This window comes from Equus quagga, chromosome 14 (genome assembly GCF_021613505.1).
Source record: "Equus quagga isolate Etosha38 chromosome 14, UCLA_HA_Equagga_1.0, whole genome shotgun sequence".
Classification (NCBI taxonomy): Eukaryota; Metazoa; Chordata; class Mammalia; order Perissodactyla; family Equidae; genus Equus; species Equus quagga.
In genome coordinates, this window is record NC_060280.1 from 8,858,362 (window position 1) to 8,876,326 (window position 17,965).

At 36.2% G+C, this 17,965-nt stretch overlaps 1 protein-coding gene across 1 annotated transcript in view; it reads right to left on the reverse strand.

Annotated features, from left to right (window-relative positions):
- Positions 1 to 17,965, reverse strand: part of ANO5 (anoctamin 5) — a 93,350-nt gene that overhangs the window by 64,428 nt on the left and 10,957 nt on the right. The window contains exons 2-3 of the mRNA XM_046685487.1: positions 17,791 to 17,840; positions 5,789 to 5,836 (exon numbers count right to left, since the gene is read on the reverse strand). Coding sequence (XP_046541443.1) covers positions 5,789 to 5,836; positions 17,791 to 17,840 — 98 coding nt within the window. The remainder of the gene's footprint in view (positions 1 to 5,788; positions 5,837 to 17,790; positions 17,841 to 17,965) is intronic.

Consider the following 17,965-nt stretch of genomic DNA (forward strand, 5'->3'; position numbering starts at 1 on the left):
AAGATCAAAATGAGATATATTCCATGTTCATGTACTGAAAAATCAATATTGTTACGATGTAAATTCTCCTCAAATTGGTCTACAGATTCTAAGCAATACAAATCAAATATCAGTAAATTTTTTAAAGAAATTGGCAAGCTGATTCTAAAATTTACATGGAAATGCAAAGGATCTAGAATAGCCAAACAATTTTGATAAAGAAGAAAGTAGGAATAATTAATCTATCTTATTTTAATACTTACTATAAAGTGAGAGTAATCAAGACAGTGTAATATTGGCACAAGAACAGAGATATGATGGGACAGAATAGAGAGTTTAGAAAAACTCACACATACATGGTCAGTTGATTTTCCACAAGGCTCTCAATGTAATATATGGGGAAAGGATAGTCATTTCAACAGATGCTGCTAAATATGCATATTAAAAATAAGTACATAAACTTTGATCCTCATCACAAATCCTCTATAAAAGTTAACTCAAAATGGGTCACAGACCAAAAGTAAAAGTTAAAACTACAAAACTGAAGACAATCTGAGAAAATCACCCCTGCTCTGATGTAGACAAATATTTCTTATAGGATACAAAAAGCAAGGATCTTAAAAGAAAAAGGATAAGAAACTGAACTTTGAAACTTTTCAAATTTGCTTTTCTAAAAGTATTGTGAAGTAAATGAAAAGGAAAGTCACAGATTGGGAGAAAATATTAGCAATAAATACAGCTGACAAAGGACTTGCATTCAGAATAAACAGCTCTGACAAGTCAATAAGAAGAGAGTCAACGCAATTTTTAAAAATGAACAAAAGAGTTGAACAGATAGTTTAGAGAAGATAAATGAATGGCCAATAAGCCCATGAAAAGGTGTGTAATATCATATTCCTCAAGGAAATTAGAACTGAAATCACGAAATACCACTACCGTCCATTAGATTACCTAAACTAAAAAGTTGACAATATCAAGTGTTGGTGAGGAAATAGAGCAACTAGAACTCTCATACACTACTGGCAGGAATGAAAATGGTACAAACACTTTTAAAACAGTTCCATAGTTTCATATAAAGTTACACATACACTTTGCATATGAACCAGAAATTTTACTCCTAGGAAATTAACCAAGAGAAATGAAAATATATGCCTACACAAACACTTCTTACATGAATGTTCCTAATAGCTTTATTTATAATGGTCCCCAAACTGAAAACAATCCAAATATCTATCAACAAGGGAATGGATAAACAAATTTTGGCATATCCATAGAATGGGTAAACAATAAAACAAACAAAAGAACTCCAGGTATATTCAACAAGAGTCAATTGATCAGCATGATTTGAAGTTTTGATGAGTCACCAACATCATGATGAATGAAAGAAGCCAGAAGGCAGACATAGAACAGTATATACAGTTCGAGTCCATTCACATACTACTTTAGAAAAAATCAAGAACAAATCAGTGGTTGCCTAGGGCAGGGGTGAAACAGCAAAAGGAAGCTCTTTGAGGTAAAGAGAATCTATATCTTGATTGCTGTGGTTTGTTAATACTCATCAAACTGTATACTTAAAATGAGTGCATTTCATTGAACGTAATGTCTAACAATAAGGATGACAGCTTTAAAAAAATTTTGGCTTGAGCAACCAGAAGGATGGATTGTTTGTAGCTGAGATATGAAAGACTTTAACAGAGCAATTTTTTGCAAAGAAAGAGAAAAATTTGCATTTTAGGCATATTAATCTTGTGATGTCTTTAGACAACCGAATGCATATGATTGGAAATTACTTGGATATTTATGTCTGAAGCTCAGGAGAGATGTCTATACTGGAAACTGAAATTTGAGAGTTGACACCATGCCAGTGGTATGTAAAGCCATGAAACTGAATGAGATCACCAGGAGACTGAATTAAATGTCTGAACTCTGGAGCAATCATCTCTAAATATAAACACAGATCAATTATAAACACTATGCTATATTCATACTAATTGCTTCTGGTCCATTTATTCATAAGTACCTTCCGGTTGGTATGAACTTGTGCTATACAAGTGGTTAAATAATTGGACTATCACTCCTGAGGTTAAGGAGACCCAAACCACTTCAAAAACTGAATGGCATGTTCATTGTTGTTTAAGCATGCCTCTAGAGTGCCTTTCCAATTCCCACTCCTCCTTCTTTAAATTCTAAGTGCTTCTCAAACTATTCCTCCCAAACACAAAGGGCACTCACTCTGAGACAAGTTTTCTTAGGTACAATTTTCTCCATTTTTCTGTATTTCATTTAATGACTTTAATACTAGCAATTTAGCTAGCCATTTAGGATCTCAGTCAAATCCAGTGTTGACTACTTTATTTCAAATAAAATGTTAAATTATGATAATTTTATATTTATAGAATCATAAATAATGAAGTTCTATCACAATAATAATGGTAAGAACCATACGATTCCATTTTTTCCCCTATAGAAAATATGTCCAATGATACATATTCTGCTGGATAGCTCTGATTTGTCCCAGAAGATCCCCTCTCTATCCCTCTCAACCTTGTTTTTTTCTCATGAAGGTGATTGGTATAGCTATCAAAGAGTTCCCTTGACCTCTGGCTTCCCACAAATGATTGGAGAGAAGGAATGAACGTCTTCCTTCCTGTGGCTGGATTCAGTATGGCGGTATCCCTCCAGTGAAGGCCACTGAGCCTCTCAAGAATGTCTTAAGTACATGACTCTCTCCTCTGGGTACTAATAATTGCTCCCTTCAGTTGGGGTGATAACAGATTGATGGTTACTAGATGTATACATCCTGGGACTGTCCTGCACCCCATATTTGTAAAAGCTTTTTTTTCTTAAGCCCTCCTCAAATTATCCTACTTAGAGTATGCTAAATAGGACCCTGACTGATAACGAATTTTTCTTTTGAGATATTTCTGCGACATTAAAAGAGAAACGTCCCTAGAGAAATGGTTGACTCTAGGACCGACACAGGAAAAGTACAAGATGAGCTTTGAGCATCTTGGAGCTCCAGAAAGTAAAAAAATGCTAAACACAAAGCAAAACAAAATTAATGGGGATATGTCAAAGGGATAAAGGGTCAACTGAAAAAGCTCTCAAAAGCCAGAGCTAGAAGAATCTGGGCAACAAAAAAAGTAGTATTGGGTTTATAACATAAAATATAAAAGAAAGATCCATGAGTCGATAGAGATATAAATAAATACACAAATAATACATAAATAAATACAGGAATAAATAAATAACAAGATACAAATCTCCCAGAGAGAAGAATTCCAAATAATTCATTTACCCTTAAAGAGGTGGAGCACAGCCTCCCGATCCTTGAGTGTGGGCTACACATAGTGACCTGAACTTCTTCCAAAGAGCACAGGAAGGAAAGGGAAATGAAAAGAACAACTTTACAGCAAAGCAACCTGACCAACGCTCTTCAAGCCAGGCATCAGGGTCACGCCAAGAGCGAGAAGTCATATTGACAGGATGCACCCTTGATGTAACGTGATGAAAACAGCACTTTACTTCTACTGTCTTCCTCCCCAAGACACATCACCCCAGTCTAATCAGGAGAAAAACACCCAAAAAGTCCTAATTGAGCGACCTTCTACAAAATACCTGACACGTACTCCTCAAAACTGTGAAGGTCATCAAAAACAAGAAAAGTATGAGAACGTGCCACAGCCAAAAGGAGGCTGAGGAGACGTGACTACTAAATGCAGTGTCGTACCCTGGATGGGCCCCTGGGATAGAAAAAGGACATCAGGGAAAACTAAGGAAATATGAATAAAGTACGGACTTTAGTCAATAATAACGGACCAACGTTGGTCCATTAATCGTGACAAATGTACTAATGCAAGATGCTAATAACAGGGGAAAATGGATGTGAGGTCCAAAGGAACTTTACATAGAGTATTCATAATAAATCTAAATTAAAACTATACTAAAATAAAAAGTTTTTTAGAAAAAGAAACTGACTTTAATTTTAACAAGTTACTGTTCAACCAAAGACAATGCCATCATAAAAAATGAAGCACTATAAATCACTTTAAAATCATCTGGAATCTAAAATTTCAATTATTAGTATATGATGTAATTGGGGAAATTATTTGAAACTTTTACCACAGACCAGGTGATAATAATAAATATGTAAACAGCTCCAAGAGAAATCAAGAGAAAAAAGAAAGACCTACCAGCTTGACAGGAAAACAGACAAGATATAAGAATAGAATGGTCCAGTAAATTAAAATGACCATTAACATAGAAAAAGATGAATATCTCACTCATATTGAGAGAAACACAAATTTAAACTACACTAAAATATAGAGCTAACTGAAAAAGCTCCCAGCAACCACCATCACACTGTCAGATTGGCAAAAGTCTAAAATCATGACAACACACTGTTGACGAGGCTGTGGAGAAACAGGCACTCTCACACATTGGTTCGAAATGCAGAATGGAGGGAAATTTGGTATATATGGCAAAATTACATACGACTTTATTCTCTGATTCAGAAATCCTATTCAGAAAGATACACTGGCCAAAATAGTATAAGACTGATTCCCAAGGGGATTTATTGTGGCAATATTTGCAACAGCAAAAGACTGAAAAAAACTCAAATGTCTATCAGTAAAGGGAGTGAATGAACACGTCCTGCTGAATCCCCACAACAGAATATTATGCAGCTTACAGATGAATGAGAATGAATTCCCTACACAACACAGAGGGAATTCCAGGATATGGTTTTAAGTGAAAACCAAGGAACAGAGCAGTATCTACAGTAGGCTGCTGAGTGTAAGAAGCAGGTGGAATATCAAGCAGGTGCATATGTATGTGGACACACATGCGCTCTTTGAAAATGCGTTTCATGGTTTCAGCCCAAGATAGACTGAGCTTCAAGGTAATAAAGTCCAAGCCCCAGGGCCTCTTACTTTGAGCAGCCCCTCTAAGATTTAGGGAGGCCTCTAGCAATGTGTTCTCATGGTCAAACACTCTTGTAAACTTTTTAAAGAAAATTATTGTTCCACTATTGTGCTTAAAGAGTGATACCAAAATAGCATAAGCTTCAGGCTCCACTAAATTTTATTTGATCTATGGTTTTCAACTCTGGAATCATGTAAATGCTTTACATGGCCAAAAACCAAAAATAAATAAAAAAGAAAAACAAGCCAATAAAATTTCAATTATAATTTGATCAACCCACAACCTTCATTCTGGAACAATAGTGAAAAGCAAAACATCAAAATTAAAATTGTCAATATAAGAATGTAACTCTATTTCCCCATCTTCCCCAAAGCACCTTTTATCTACTAAGCAACTAATGAAAAATGGTGAATCCCTTTACTAACCTCTTAATTGATATTCAAATTTGATTTTTAAATAAATTGCACTTCTTCATAATCAATCTTAGGCATGCACTACAGGTAGGAAGTGTGATGTATGGAGGAGAAAGAATACTGGACTAGGCCTCAGAAACCTGAGTTCTAGTCCAGGATCTGCCCCTTAGATATACGGATAATTTTGCCAAGTCATTAAACCTCTCAGACCTTGTATTTTCTCAATTGTAAAAGTGACAAATTAAAATGCAAGCAAAGTGCTTTGCTTTATGTGTCATTCTCATTAATATGTCTGATGTGACTTTCTTTTCCCATAAGAAAGTGATTTTTTCCAAGGTAATAAATTCTCAAACATCATGTATGAGGACCTAAAAAATAATTCTGAACTGGTGAGGAGAGCATCACCATCACAGACTATAAAAAGAGACCCCATTTGTGTCCATGTCAAAGAGTGTAATACTGATGTTGCTTACCTCGGATTCTTCAGTGATGAGGAAGCTGGTCTCTCTGCTGCTCAGGCTCTGCCAACAGCACCATGGGGAAGACAGAGTGCTGTTAATGACGCAAGTGCGGAGTATGCAACTGTCAACAACAAAAACTCTAGGTTCTCTACGCAGAAATACTAAACCTGCAACTCATGGGAGCCATGATACACTTGAAATTGAAAGCAAAACTGCGTGTATATGAGTTTATAAGTGTGTGTATGTGTTCACGCATGTGTGGGTGTATATATGTGTGTGTATGCGTGTGTATGTGTGAAGAGAGAAGCTTGAGAGAGAATGAGAATTTTGGAGGCAGCTTTATCAAATCATAAAAAAAACACACACACAAAAGAAATACTTAAGCACTACTATATCACAGGGAAATAACAGGGAGCTCCATTCTTTGAATGATGCTGAATTCTGAACAGGACCAAAGGGGCAGAATTAATTGGCTATTTTAGGCCTTCCATAACTTTTTGAAATTACTAAAGTGAATATCTTGGAAAAATGCACCACCAGGATTCTTAAGGATTTATACTTACAACCCAAGAAAGAAAGCCATACGTGGATATAAATACACATGAGCCACTTGTAATTAAAGCAACAGTGATGCCTCCCTTGGTGTACAGTGCACTTTAAATCCACACGTCCCACGACAGACCGCATACTGCAGCACATGCTCCTGAGACCATGGCCAATCACTTCTCAGCAATCTCTAGTGACAGGGACAGTAGAGTGACAGGGACAGTAGGGTGCCAGGGAGAGGCGGTAGATGGCAGAAATGACCTCAAACTCATGTCCAGACTGGGAGTTCACCTACCTGATTCTTGGAAAGTCACAAACAGCCTCTCATTATACCCAGGTGATGCTGGGCAGACCAGTTTTGAAAACAGGGGATAAAATGTGCTATGGATATATTTAAAAAGAGCTCAAAGGGCACCTTGGAAATATACTCAATACTACAAAAAGAAGCAGAATGTGCCACAGAAAAAGCAGTAACTCATCCACGCTCCTAAGGAGGATGAGGAAGCGAGCATTGAATACACATCAATCTTCTTACCACTGTATTCAATATGAATTCCATAAAAAGATGAATGTCATCTAACATATTAAAGTTATACTGAAACAGAAGGAAGAGTTGTGGGAAGCTGAGAGTCTATGATTAAATATATGCTCAAAATCCTATTTCACTGTTATGTGATGCTATCTACCTGTGGACCTTGAATGAATTCCATTAACTCTTCTAAATACATCAGATATCAAAGAAGGCTAATGAATATCTTGATTACTCAATTCTGAAATAGAAGCCTCTGATCTGTATTTCTGCGTTTAAAACAATATACAAATTTATTATAGATTCACTGTATACTGACTCTTCATTACATGATTTTTTCCACTATGCTGGAGAACAGTCAGTCGTCGCACTTCTAGAAGGACACAAGAATACTGTGTATTAAAGGTTCCAAAAGCAACCAGGCTAGTCACTTTACAATCTCTCGCTTTAGGAAAACTGAGTTTGCTGTGACTTTCTAGTCAAAAACTGTGGTTGTATCTTCAGTTTGCAAAATGTAAAATGAAATAACACAGGTTTCTTCATGCTTTCTGTTGAGTACTTGCCACATATCATTTCTCACTGACCTTAATCTCAGGCAAAAGGAGCATCTGCGCTGTTCCCAATTCTACACGCCCCTCTCCAGGGGTCCTGGCTTTTAGATCTCAGGTGCCTCTTTCCCTGACCCCAAGCATTAAGGAATTGAATGAAGCGGTACAAAACGGAATGAAATGAACGAATGATACAAACTCTCACTAGCAAGAAAAGATGGCAATATTCAGAAGATCTATAAATCATCATAGAAACTGAGTAGCCATCTTGAATATTCTAAACATAAGTAGCAATGATCTGGAGACTGAAATTCAGAAGAAAATACTCGTAGGCAGGGTTCTTAGAACAGCATTCTTAAAGAAATAATACTGTAGAGTGCTTAAGAGAGCATGCTCCAGAATAAGAGTGTCTGGGTTCAGAACCCCAGGACCAAGACATTATAAGTATAACAATAAACCAATTTATATATTCTCAGTTTACAGACTCCTCATAACCTTCTTCTTTGATTATGCAAAATGAATTACTCCATATATGTAATCTCAAGCAAGTTAACTTCTCTATGCCACAATTCCTGTACAGTGACATTAAATAAGATAAATGCATGAGAAGCACTCAATAAATGTCGGCTTTTTAAAATTAATTTTTGCTTAATTTCTAGTGATCAAAAGTTTAATATATTTATTATATCATAAATTTTTAATTCACATAAGATACTTTGAAAGTATAAACCAATTTTTAAGTAATGAGCCTGGAATTTCTACACATTCTTCCATCTTGTAAAAGGCCCAAACATTCATCATAACTATAAATTCGCTAATGGGCCAAATCAAACTATTCTAGTCATCTCTGCCTCAATCCGAAGCTTGAATGAATTTTCTGTTATCGATGCCTTTTTTAAAAAATTGACTGCAATGTAGAGTTTGTGTTTTTACAGCATTTGAGCATCAGTAAAAGAAAATCAAGACGGCATTGAGGAAAGTTAAATAAGTTGTATCCAATTTAATTTTTTTTTACTTTTCGTTTTGAAATAATTATAAATTCACAGGAATTTGCAAAGATAGTACAAAGAGATCCCATGTACCCCTCCCAGCAGTTTCTCTGAATGGTTACACCCTACATATCTATAGCAGCATGTCAAAACCAGGAAACCGATATGAGTACAACGTGTGTGTGTCATTCTATGCCATTGTATCACGTGCACATTCGAGGAAGAACCAGCCCAATTAAGCTAGAGAGCTATTCCATCCGCAAAGATCTCCCTCAGGAGACCCTTTAACATTATGTCTACTTTCCTCCTCCTCAACACGCATAACCCCTAGCAACCACTAATTTGTTTTTCATCTCTGTAATATTGTCATTTCACTGAAAATAGAATCATACAGCATGTGGTCTTTTGAGATTTTGTTTTTCCACTCAGTACAATGTCCTGGAGGTCAATCCAAGTTGTGTGTATCAGTAGTTTGTTACTTTTTATTGGTGGGTAGTATTCCACGGTGAGGCTGTGCCAGTTTATTTATCCAGTCACCTACTATATGACATTTGGGTTGTTCCCATTCTTGGCTCCTACAAATAAAGCTGCTAAGCACAGGTTTTTGTGTGAATATAAGTTTTCACTTCTGTGGGCTAAATGCCCAAGAGTGTGATAACTAAGTCACATGGTATGTATATGTTTAGTTTTTAAAGAAACTGTACCATTTTGCATTCCCACCAGCACTGTATGAGAGACCCAGTTTCTCTGCATCCTCACCAGTATTTGGTATAGTCACTATTTTCCATGTTAGTGGTTCTAACAGGAGAATAGTGATATCTTACTGTGGTCTTATTTGCAATTTTCTAATGGCCAGTGATACTGAACATCTTTTTATGTACAGTCATGTGTCACTTACCGAAGGGAATACATTCTGAGAAATGCTTTGTTAGGCAATTTTGTCACTGAGTGAACATCAGAGAATGTACTGAAGGGGAACAAAATTTGCCACCCCAAAATGTGTCTCTTTAACATGAGGATTATTTTAGGCTGATTATTTTTAAGAAATCAAAGACTCTGAAAGTTTTTCTTGTTACCTCCCGTTAACTGCCTAAAACAATCCAGATTAAAAAAACTTGACTCAGGAAGTGAGCTATCACCTTAGCATGATATGAATTAGTGGTAGGCAGGGAAGAACCTGGAAAAGCCTGTTTGTTGGGCTCCCCTCTGTGTTCTTCTGTTTCTGGTTCGCCAAATACTTGTTTTCAAACATTTGCTCCTTTTCGCCTACCAATGAATTGCCTTCCTTCTCTTTGAAGTCCCAGACATTCCCTAGCTCCAACATCTTCTTTTGTCTGTAGCTGAGGATGGTATCTACGGTGAGAGTTTTCACCATTCCAGTGAAACGTTTTCCTGGGTTTCACCCATGTATACATGTTTTAAACTTCTGTGTGTTTTCCTCCTGTTAATCTGCCTCATGTCAATTTAATTCTTAGACCAGCCAGGAGACCCTAGGAGGGTAAAGGAAACTTTTTCCTTCCCTACATTACTCACACAAACCTAGATGGTATAGCCTGTTACATATCAAGGCTACATGGTACTAATCTTCTGGGACCACCATCATACATGCGGTCCATTGTTGACTGAAACGTCATTATGCAGCAAATGACTGTATTTATTTGCCATCCATATATCATCATTAGGGAAATATCTCAGTATGTATTTTGCCTATTTGGGTTGGCTGTTTTTCATTTTTTTTATTTTTCTAAAGACTGACACCTAAGCTAACAACTGTTGCTAATCTTTTTTTTTTTTTTTCTGCTTTACCTCCCCAAATCCCCCCGGTACATAGTTGTATATTCTAGTTGTAGGTCCTCCTGGTTGTGCTATGTGGACGCCCGCCTCAACGTGGCCTGAGGAGCAGTGTCATGTCCGCACCCAGGATCTGAACCAGCAAAACCCTGGGCTGCCGCAGCAGAGCCCGCAAACTTAACCACTTGCCCACGGGGCCGGCCCCTGGGTTGGCTGTTTTTTAATATTAGGTTTTGCCATTTCTTTATCTACCATAGAGACTAGTCCTTTGTCAGATATGTGATGTGCAAATATTTCCTCCCAGTCCGAAGCTTGTCTGTTCCTCTTAATAGAATCTTTCACAGAACAAAAGTTCTTAAATTTGATAAAGGCTGATTTATCAATCTTTTCTTTTATGGATCATACCTTTTGTGTCATGTATAAGAATTTTCCACCAAGATCTAGTTTCCAAAGATTTTCTCCTCTTTTTTGCTCAAAAAGTTTTATAGTTTTATGCTTTACATTTAAATCTATGATCAATGTTGAATTAACTTTTGTACAAGGTGTGAAGTTTAGGTCGAAGTTCATAATTTTGCCTATGGATTTGGATATCCAAATGTGCCAGTACCATTTGTCGAAAAGACTATCCTTCCTCCATGGAATTGCTTTTGCACATTTGTCCAAAAAAATTTGGCTGTACTTGTATGGGACTATTTCTGCAGTCTCTATTCTGATTCATCAATCTACGTGCCTCTCTCTGCAAACACCACAAAGTCTTAATTAGACTGCAGCTAGAAAATAAGTCTGCAAATTGGGTAAAGTGATTCCTCCCACTTTATTCTACTTTTTTCAAAATTGTTTTATCTCTTCTACTTCCTTTGCATTTCCATATGAATTTTAGAACTACCTTATCTCTATCTACAAAAAGTCTTGCTGAGATTTTGATAGGAATTGCACCAACCTATACAGCAATTTGGGTTTCCACGTATTCATTACTGGTATATAGCAATCCAATTAATTTCTGTATGAAACTCACTTAGTTCTAGGAGGGTTTTTTTTTTTTAATAGATTTCTTGGGATTTTCTATTTAGACTGTCATGTCATCTGCAGATAGGGAGAGTTTTATTTATTCCTTTCTGATCTACATGGCTTTTCTTTTCTTTTCTTTCCTTATTGCAAGAATTTTCAGTACTACATTTAAAGGAGTGGTGAGTGAAGACATCTGTGCCATGCTCCTGATCACAGGAGGAAAGCTGTCAGTCTGTTACTATTAAATATGATGCTGTTGTAGGTATTTTGTAGATATTCTTTATCAGGTCAGAAGTTCCTCTCTAGTCCTAGTTTTCTTAGAGTTTGTATATACATATAGGCATTGAATTTAGATTTTTTTCTGAAAGAAAAAGAGACAAAATCATGTGATTTTGATTCTTTAGCCTTTTAACATGACGAGGTACATCAACTGAGTTTTGAACAATAAACGTGTCTTCCAGCATTGGAACAAACTCCACTTCACCATGGGACTTAATTACTTTCATATACTATTTGCTATATTTTACTAAGCATTTTCACGTCCATAATCATGAAGGATATTAGGCTGCAATTTTATTTTTTTGTACTGTTTTTGTTAAGTTTAGTATCAAAGTAATGCAAGCTTCTAAAATGCATTGGGAAGTGTTCAATCCTCTCCTATTTCTTGAAACAGACAATATAAAATTGGTGTTAATTATTCTTTAACCTCTTGGTAGAAATCTCCAGTGAAACCATTTGTGCCAAGAGATTTCTTTTGGGGAAATTTTTAAATTACACATTCAATTTCCTTAGTAATTATAGGACTATTCAAATTATTGATTTCATATTGAATGAGCTGTGCCCGTTTGCGTTTTTTCAGGAATTTGTCCATTTCATTTGTCAAATGTATACGTAAAGTTATTCTTAGTATTCTGTTATTATCTTTTTTATATCTACAGAATTTATAGTGATATGCCTTATTTTATTTCTGATATTGGTTATATGTGTCTCTCTCTCTTTCCCTCTCTCTCTTTTTCCATCTCTATATCCTCTTTTTGTCCATCTAGCTAGAGGTTTGTCAATTTTATTACCTTTTCAAAGAACCAGCTTTTTGTTTCAATGATTTTCTCTAATATTTTTCTGTTTTCAATTCATTGACTTCTGCTCTTATGTTTACTATTTCCTTCCTTGTGTTTTCTCTGGGTTTATTTTGCTCTTATATCTTGAGATGGAAGTTTATTATTGATTTGAGACTTTTCCTCCTAACTAACATTAATATTCAGTGCTATAAATTTCCCTGAGCATTTCTTTGGCTACCTCCCTCCAAAATTAATATGTCACACTTTCACTTTTATTCAGTTCAATGCTTTTTTGTTTTGGTTTTGGTTTTTCCTTGAGACTTTCTTTGACCCTCGGATTGTTTAGAAGTCTGTCGTTTAGTTTCCAATTGCTGGAGATGTTCCTGTTATCTTTCTGTTACGGATTTCTAGTTTGATTCCATTGTGGTCAGTGAACATACTCTATATGATTTAAATTATTTTAAATTTGTAGAGGCTTGTTTTATAGCCCAATATGTAGTCTATCTTGGCTTTTGTTCTGTCAGCACTTGAAATGGATGTGCATTCTTCTGTTGTTAGGAGAAGCAGTCTGTAAATGTCGACTGTATCCTGTACGTTGATGTGTTGATTTCATCTATCTCCTTGCTGGTTTTCTATTTAGTTGTTCCATCTATTGTTAAGAGGTGAAGTCTTCAGTTATAATTATAGATTTGTATATTACTTTTTTCTATCGGTTTCTGCTTCACATATTGTGATGGTATTATTTGGTGCATGCAAACTTTATTTTTGCTATGTCTTATTGTTGGATAGACTCTTTTTATCATTATACAATGTCCCACTAAGTCCATGGTAATTTTCTTTGCTCAATAGTGTACTTTACATGATATTAATATAGCACTCCTGCTTTCTTTTTAATGTTTGCATATATTTTCAGCCATAATGCATATTTTTTAATCCTCTTTCATGTGTCTTTTTAATCCACTTTGCAAATCTTTGTCTTTCAATAGCTGTGTTTAGACCACTTACATTTCATGTAATTATTGATGTAACAGGGATTAATTCTTCCATTTGTTTTTTGCTATTTGTTCCCTCTGCTTTATGTTTCTCTTTTATTTTTCACAACTTCCTGTGGGTTATTGGAATATTATTTTTCATGATTCCATTTTAATTTACCTAAACAGTTTTTGAGTGTATCTCTTTGTACAGTTTTTCATATGGCTGCTTTTGATATTACATTATATATATTATTGCAGCCACAGTGTACAAGTTTTATCTGTCAAGTGAAGTATAGAATGCTCACCTCCTTTTATATCCCCAAATCTTCTTTGTTTGTAATTGTCTTAAATGTTTCTCTGCATACACTGAGAACCACATCAGACACCGTTAAAATTTTTACTTCAACTGTCAAATATAATTTTGAAAACTCAAGAGGAGAAAGTCTATTGTATTTAATCATATTTTCACTCTTTCTGTTGATTTTTCCCTCCTCCCATGTTACAAAATTCCTTCTTATGCCATTTTCTTTCTGGTAAAGGACTTCCTTTGGCCAATCTTTTAGGATAGACTTGCTGGTGAAAAATTTTGGTCTTCCTTCATTTGAGAATGTCTTGATTTTCTGGTCATTCCTGAAGAATATTTTCACTGGCTGTAGAATCCTGGATTGGCATTTTTTTGAGCACTTGAAAAAATCTGTGCCACTTCTTTCAGCCTCCATGGTTTCTGATGAGAAATCTGTCATTTTAATTACTTTTCCCCTACAGTTAAGGTGTTGTTTCTCTCTCACTATGTTTGAGATTTTTTTTCTTGTCGTTAGTCTTCTGAACTAGTTTTAGTTTGATTGCTGTGAATCTCTTTGGGTTTATCTTGTGGTTCTTGAATCTGTAGGTTTATGTATTTTGACAAATTGAGATATTTCCAGCTGTTATTTCTTCAAATATCTTTTCGGCCCACTCTCTCTTCTCCTAGGACTACAATAACACAAATGCCAGATCTTTTATAATAGTCCCACAGGTCCGTGGGTCTCTTTTCATTTGTTTTTTCAGTTTCTTTCGCTCTACTGTTCAGATTGGGTAATTTCTATCCTATTTACATTCAGTGGTTCTTTCTTCTATCCCTTCCACTCTGCTATCTAGTTTTTTATTTCACTTATTCTATTTTTCAGTTCTAAAATTTCCATTATGTTCTTCTTTGAAACTTCTCTTTTTTTGCTGAGATTTTCTAATATTTTATTTGTTTCAAGAAAGTACACAATTGCTCACTGAAGCATTTTTATGATAGCTGCTTTAAAATTCTTATCAGATAATTCTAATATCTGTGTCACCTCAGCATCTGTATCTATTGATTGTCTCTTCTCATTCAGATTGATATCCTTCTGGTTCTTCGTATTAGATGTGACTTTCTAAAGAAATCTGAACTTTGGGAGGATTACATTATGAAACTCTAGATTTTACTGAAGTCTTCTGTTTTAGCACGTCTCCTGACACCACTCCGGTGGGGTAAGTGGGTGATGCCTCACTGTCTGACGGGGGCAGAATCCTCACTCAGCCTCTGTGGCCATGAGGAGGTGGTGGGGTGGTGAAAGGGTTTCTCGTTACTGATAGGTGGGAGTGGGAGTCCAAGCTTATTATTAGTCCTTCAAAGATCCCAACCTAGCTTGAAAGGGCAAGGTGCCGCCTTAGTCTCCCCTCATGGCCTCCGATGTCACCATGGCAGGGAGTGGTGTGGGGGTGGCTCCTCTACCTCTAGACAGTGGTGAAACTCCTGGCTCTCTACCGGCCACCTCTGACACCAACCCAATAGAAAAGAGTTGAGCACCTTGCTACTGCTGATGAGAGTGGAAGTGCAAGCTGCCTACCTGGTTTCCAGTGATACCATGCAGAGGGGTGTGTGAGAGGAGCACAAGATCACCCCGTGGGTATGAACGTCCTGGCTGCCCACTCAGCCTTCTCTGACACCAACTGTACAGGGAGTTTGGGCACCCTCTTACCATCAGGTGAGGGTGAAAGTCTATTCTCCCCACTTAAGCTCTTTTGGAAGGGATGGTGGTAGGACCATAATTTTTTTCTGTGGTATTTGGCTACAAAAAACAGTTATTGATCCAAAGTTTCCTGTATTCCTGGGTCACCCTTTTCCTGGTCCATTGGCTAAAGAGAGTAGGCTTTTCTTGATGCTTTATCTGTCTGGATCAGTTAGCATTCCTGCATTGCCGGCTTCTCCAGCACCCGGTCTGCAATATATGCAGGAAAGAGAAAACCCAGGGAACTAACTTCAGTCTTATTCTTTGAATCCCGAGGTTGCTAGCCATTCTGCCTTCTTCCCTCTAACTTTCATAGTCTTGTTATGTGTGTTTTATATATAATGTTCAGGATGTTTGGTTGTACTTAGCAGAAGGAATAGGGAAAATTTTGTCTGCTTCATCTTTCTGGAAGCAAAAGCTAGAGTCACTTTTGAACTGTTTAATTCAATAATATATCCATTTAATCACTCTAAACTTTATCAGCCATTCTTCATTTTTGTTTCAGGGAGGTGCTGTTTTTACTCCAAAGTACTTTATATTGAAAAGGTAAGCTATATATATTGGGGCCAGCCCAGTGGTGAAGTTGTTGAGTTTGTGCACTCTGCTTTGCTGGCCCAGGGTTTGCAGGTTCGGATCCCAGGCACAAACCGACACAGTGCTCATCAAGCCATGCTGTGGTGGTGACCTACATACAAAATAGAGGAAGATTGGCACAGATGTAACCTCAGGGCCAATCTTCCACACCAAAAAAAGGTATGCTATACAAACTACAGATCAAGTCTACAAGGGAGCTTGGCATGGCAGTGCTCTTCTCCTAGGATTGAATCCATTCCCCTTTCACTTGTGGCCTTCCTATAAAAGTAACACTAAAAAAAACTATTAAAAATTATGACATATGATATTTCTAAAATACTATGGTTTAAATTTAATTAAATAAGACTTCTCAGTTTGGCAAGGCAAATGTAAAGCTTAAGAAATCTGAGCAAAATTGTTTCAAATGAAGACCTATCTGAGGTTGAAAGCAAGGAAGCAATATCCATTACTCTTGAAATGTGCAAAGGGATGGGGAACTGCATAAATATGACTGGATGAAGTGGTTTTTCTGTTATAGAAGTTTAAGTGTGGAATATATAGAAATATGAAGGATACACACAAAGCAAACAATATGAACTGTAATTGAAAATAACTTGAGCAATACCTATAAAGATCTCTGAGGAGTATATTATTATTATGTTAATATGACCAAAATGAAAATGACAATATATTTCTTATCATTTAAACTGCATCAATCTCACAAGGTAAATCTTTCCTCAATCTGCTCCAAAGAAATGAAGACTTTGACTTTGCGTGTTCTTTATCTTCTAGATAACTGTCTTGACTCACTGACTCAATACACATTTCTCTGTGCCACAATTATGTCACTTTCCTTGTGGACACCCTGCTTTATGACACTGGTTTTCAAACTTTAAAGGTCTAAGAATCACCTAGGGTGCTTTTTTAAAGTCATGATTCCTTACCTTATTTCCAACAATACTGATTGTCTGAGGTTGGGCTCAAGAGTCTGCATTTTTAAGAAATTCTTCATATAATTCTTATTCAGGTGGTCTACAAATTACACTGTAAAAATCACTGCACTAAATGATTTTAATAGTCCCTTCACTGCTCATACTCTGTTGTATTCGGCATTTTGGTCACTGAGTTTTTAAAGGAATCCCAGAACTTCTGGGAATCTTGAGCCAACCAGCTTATCCAGCCAGTTTATCCAGCTAACTAGCACATAGCCAACCTTTTCTAGTAGGTTGTGTTTCCCCAGGATGGGAATTTCAGTCATTCTTAACAAGCTATTTTTAAAGAAACTTTTTCTACCTGGCTAGACACCCACAACCCAGTTCAAGGATATATATTTATCTCCAAGAGTGTTGCCCTGGGTCAACTGGAGAACTAGGGAAGATTATTTTATCTGAAATACTGTTAGAATACTTCGATGCCGTATATAAGAAATCTGAATTGTTGGTATCTTTTTGCAAGTTTATGTAAGTAAAATAAGATTTTTGATTAAGACAATTTTGTATATTTACAACTTATATTTAATTTGATTTACTCTTTTATTTAATATGTTTCCTTAGTTTGGGTTGACTCTCTTGAACTCCTGCACAGTCATCGATAAGCATTAATCACACACTAATAACTATATGATAAGTGCCGTCACTGCATTATACTCCAGCAAAGTGTTAAGCCAAATATTATTATCTTGCCTACCAAGTCTCGGTAGAGCTGGGTTTATTTCACAGGGAGCCTTAAAACAAATCCAAACTTCTGTTTGCTCCCTTTTAACATCTAGAGAGATCCAATATTAAATCTACGTGAAACATGGAATTTGCTTTGCTTACTGATAAGTGAACAGGTTAGAAGACAAAATAGAGACAATGTAGTGTGAGTCCTAAGTAACTGAAGGACAAAGACCTAAGTATTCATATGAAGGACATTTCTAACCTTGTGCTGATTTTTCGTTCTGACTCACAGGAAGCTAATACAGACAATTTAACTTACCTCATCATTTATATGGGAAGCATAGTCTGGTTCTCTACTGGTGGTTCTCCCTAAATTAAATAAGAAAGAAAAAAAGAACATGTCAAAACGGCCAGCTAATCAGAATATTTTAACAGTCTGTATAAAGAGAAAACAAGAACTCAAAAATCAAACAAAAAAGTTCAAAGAAAAAAAT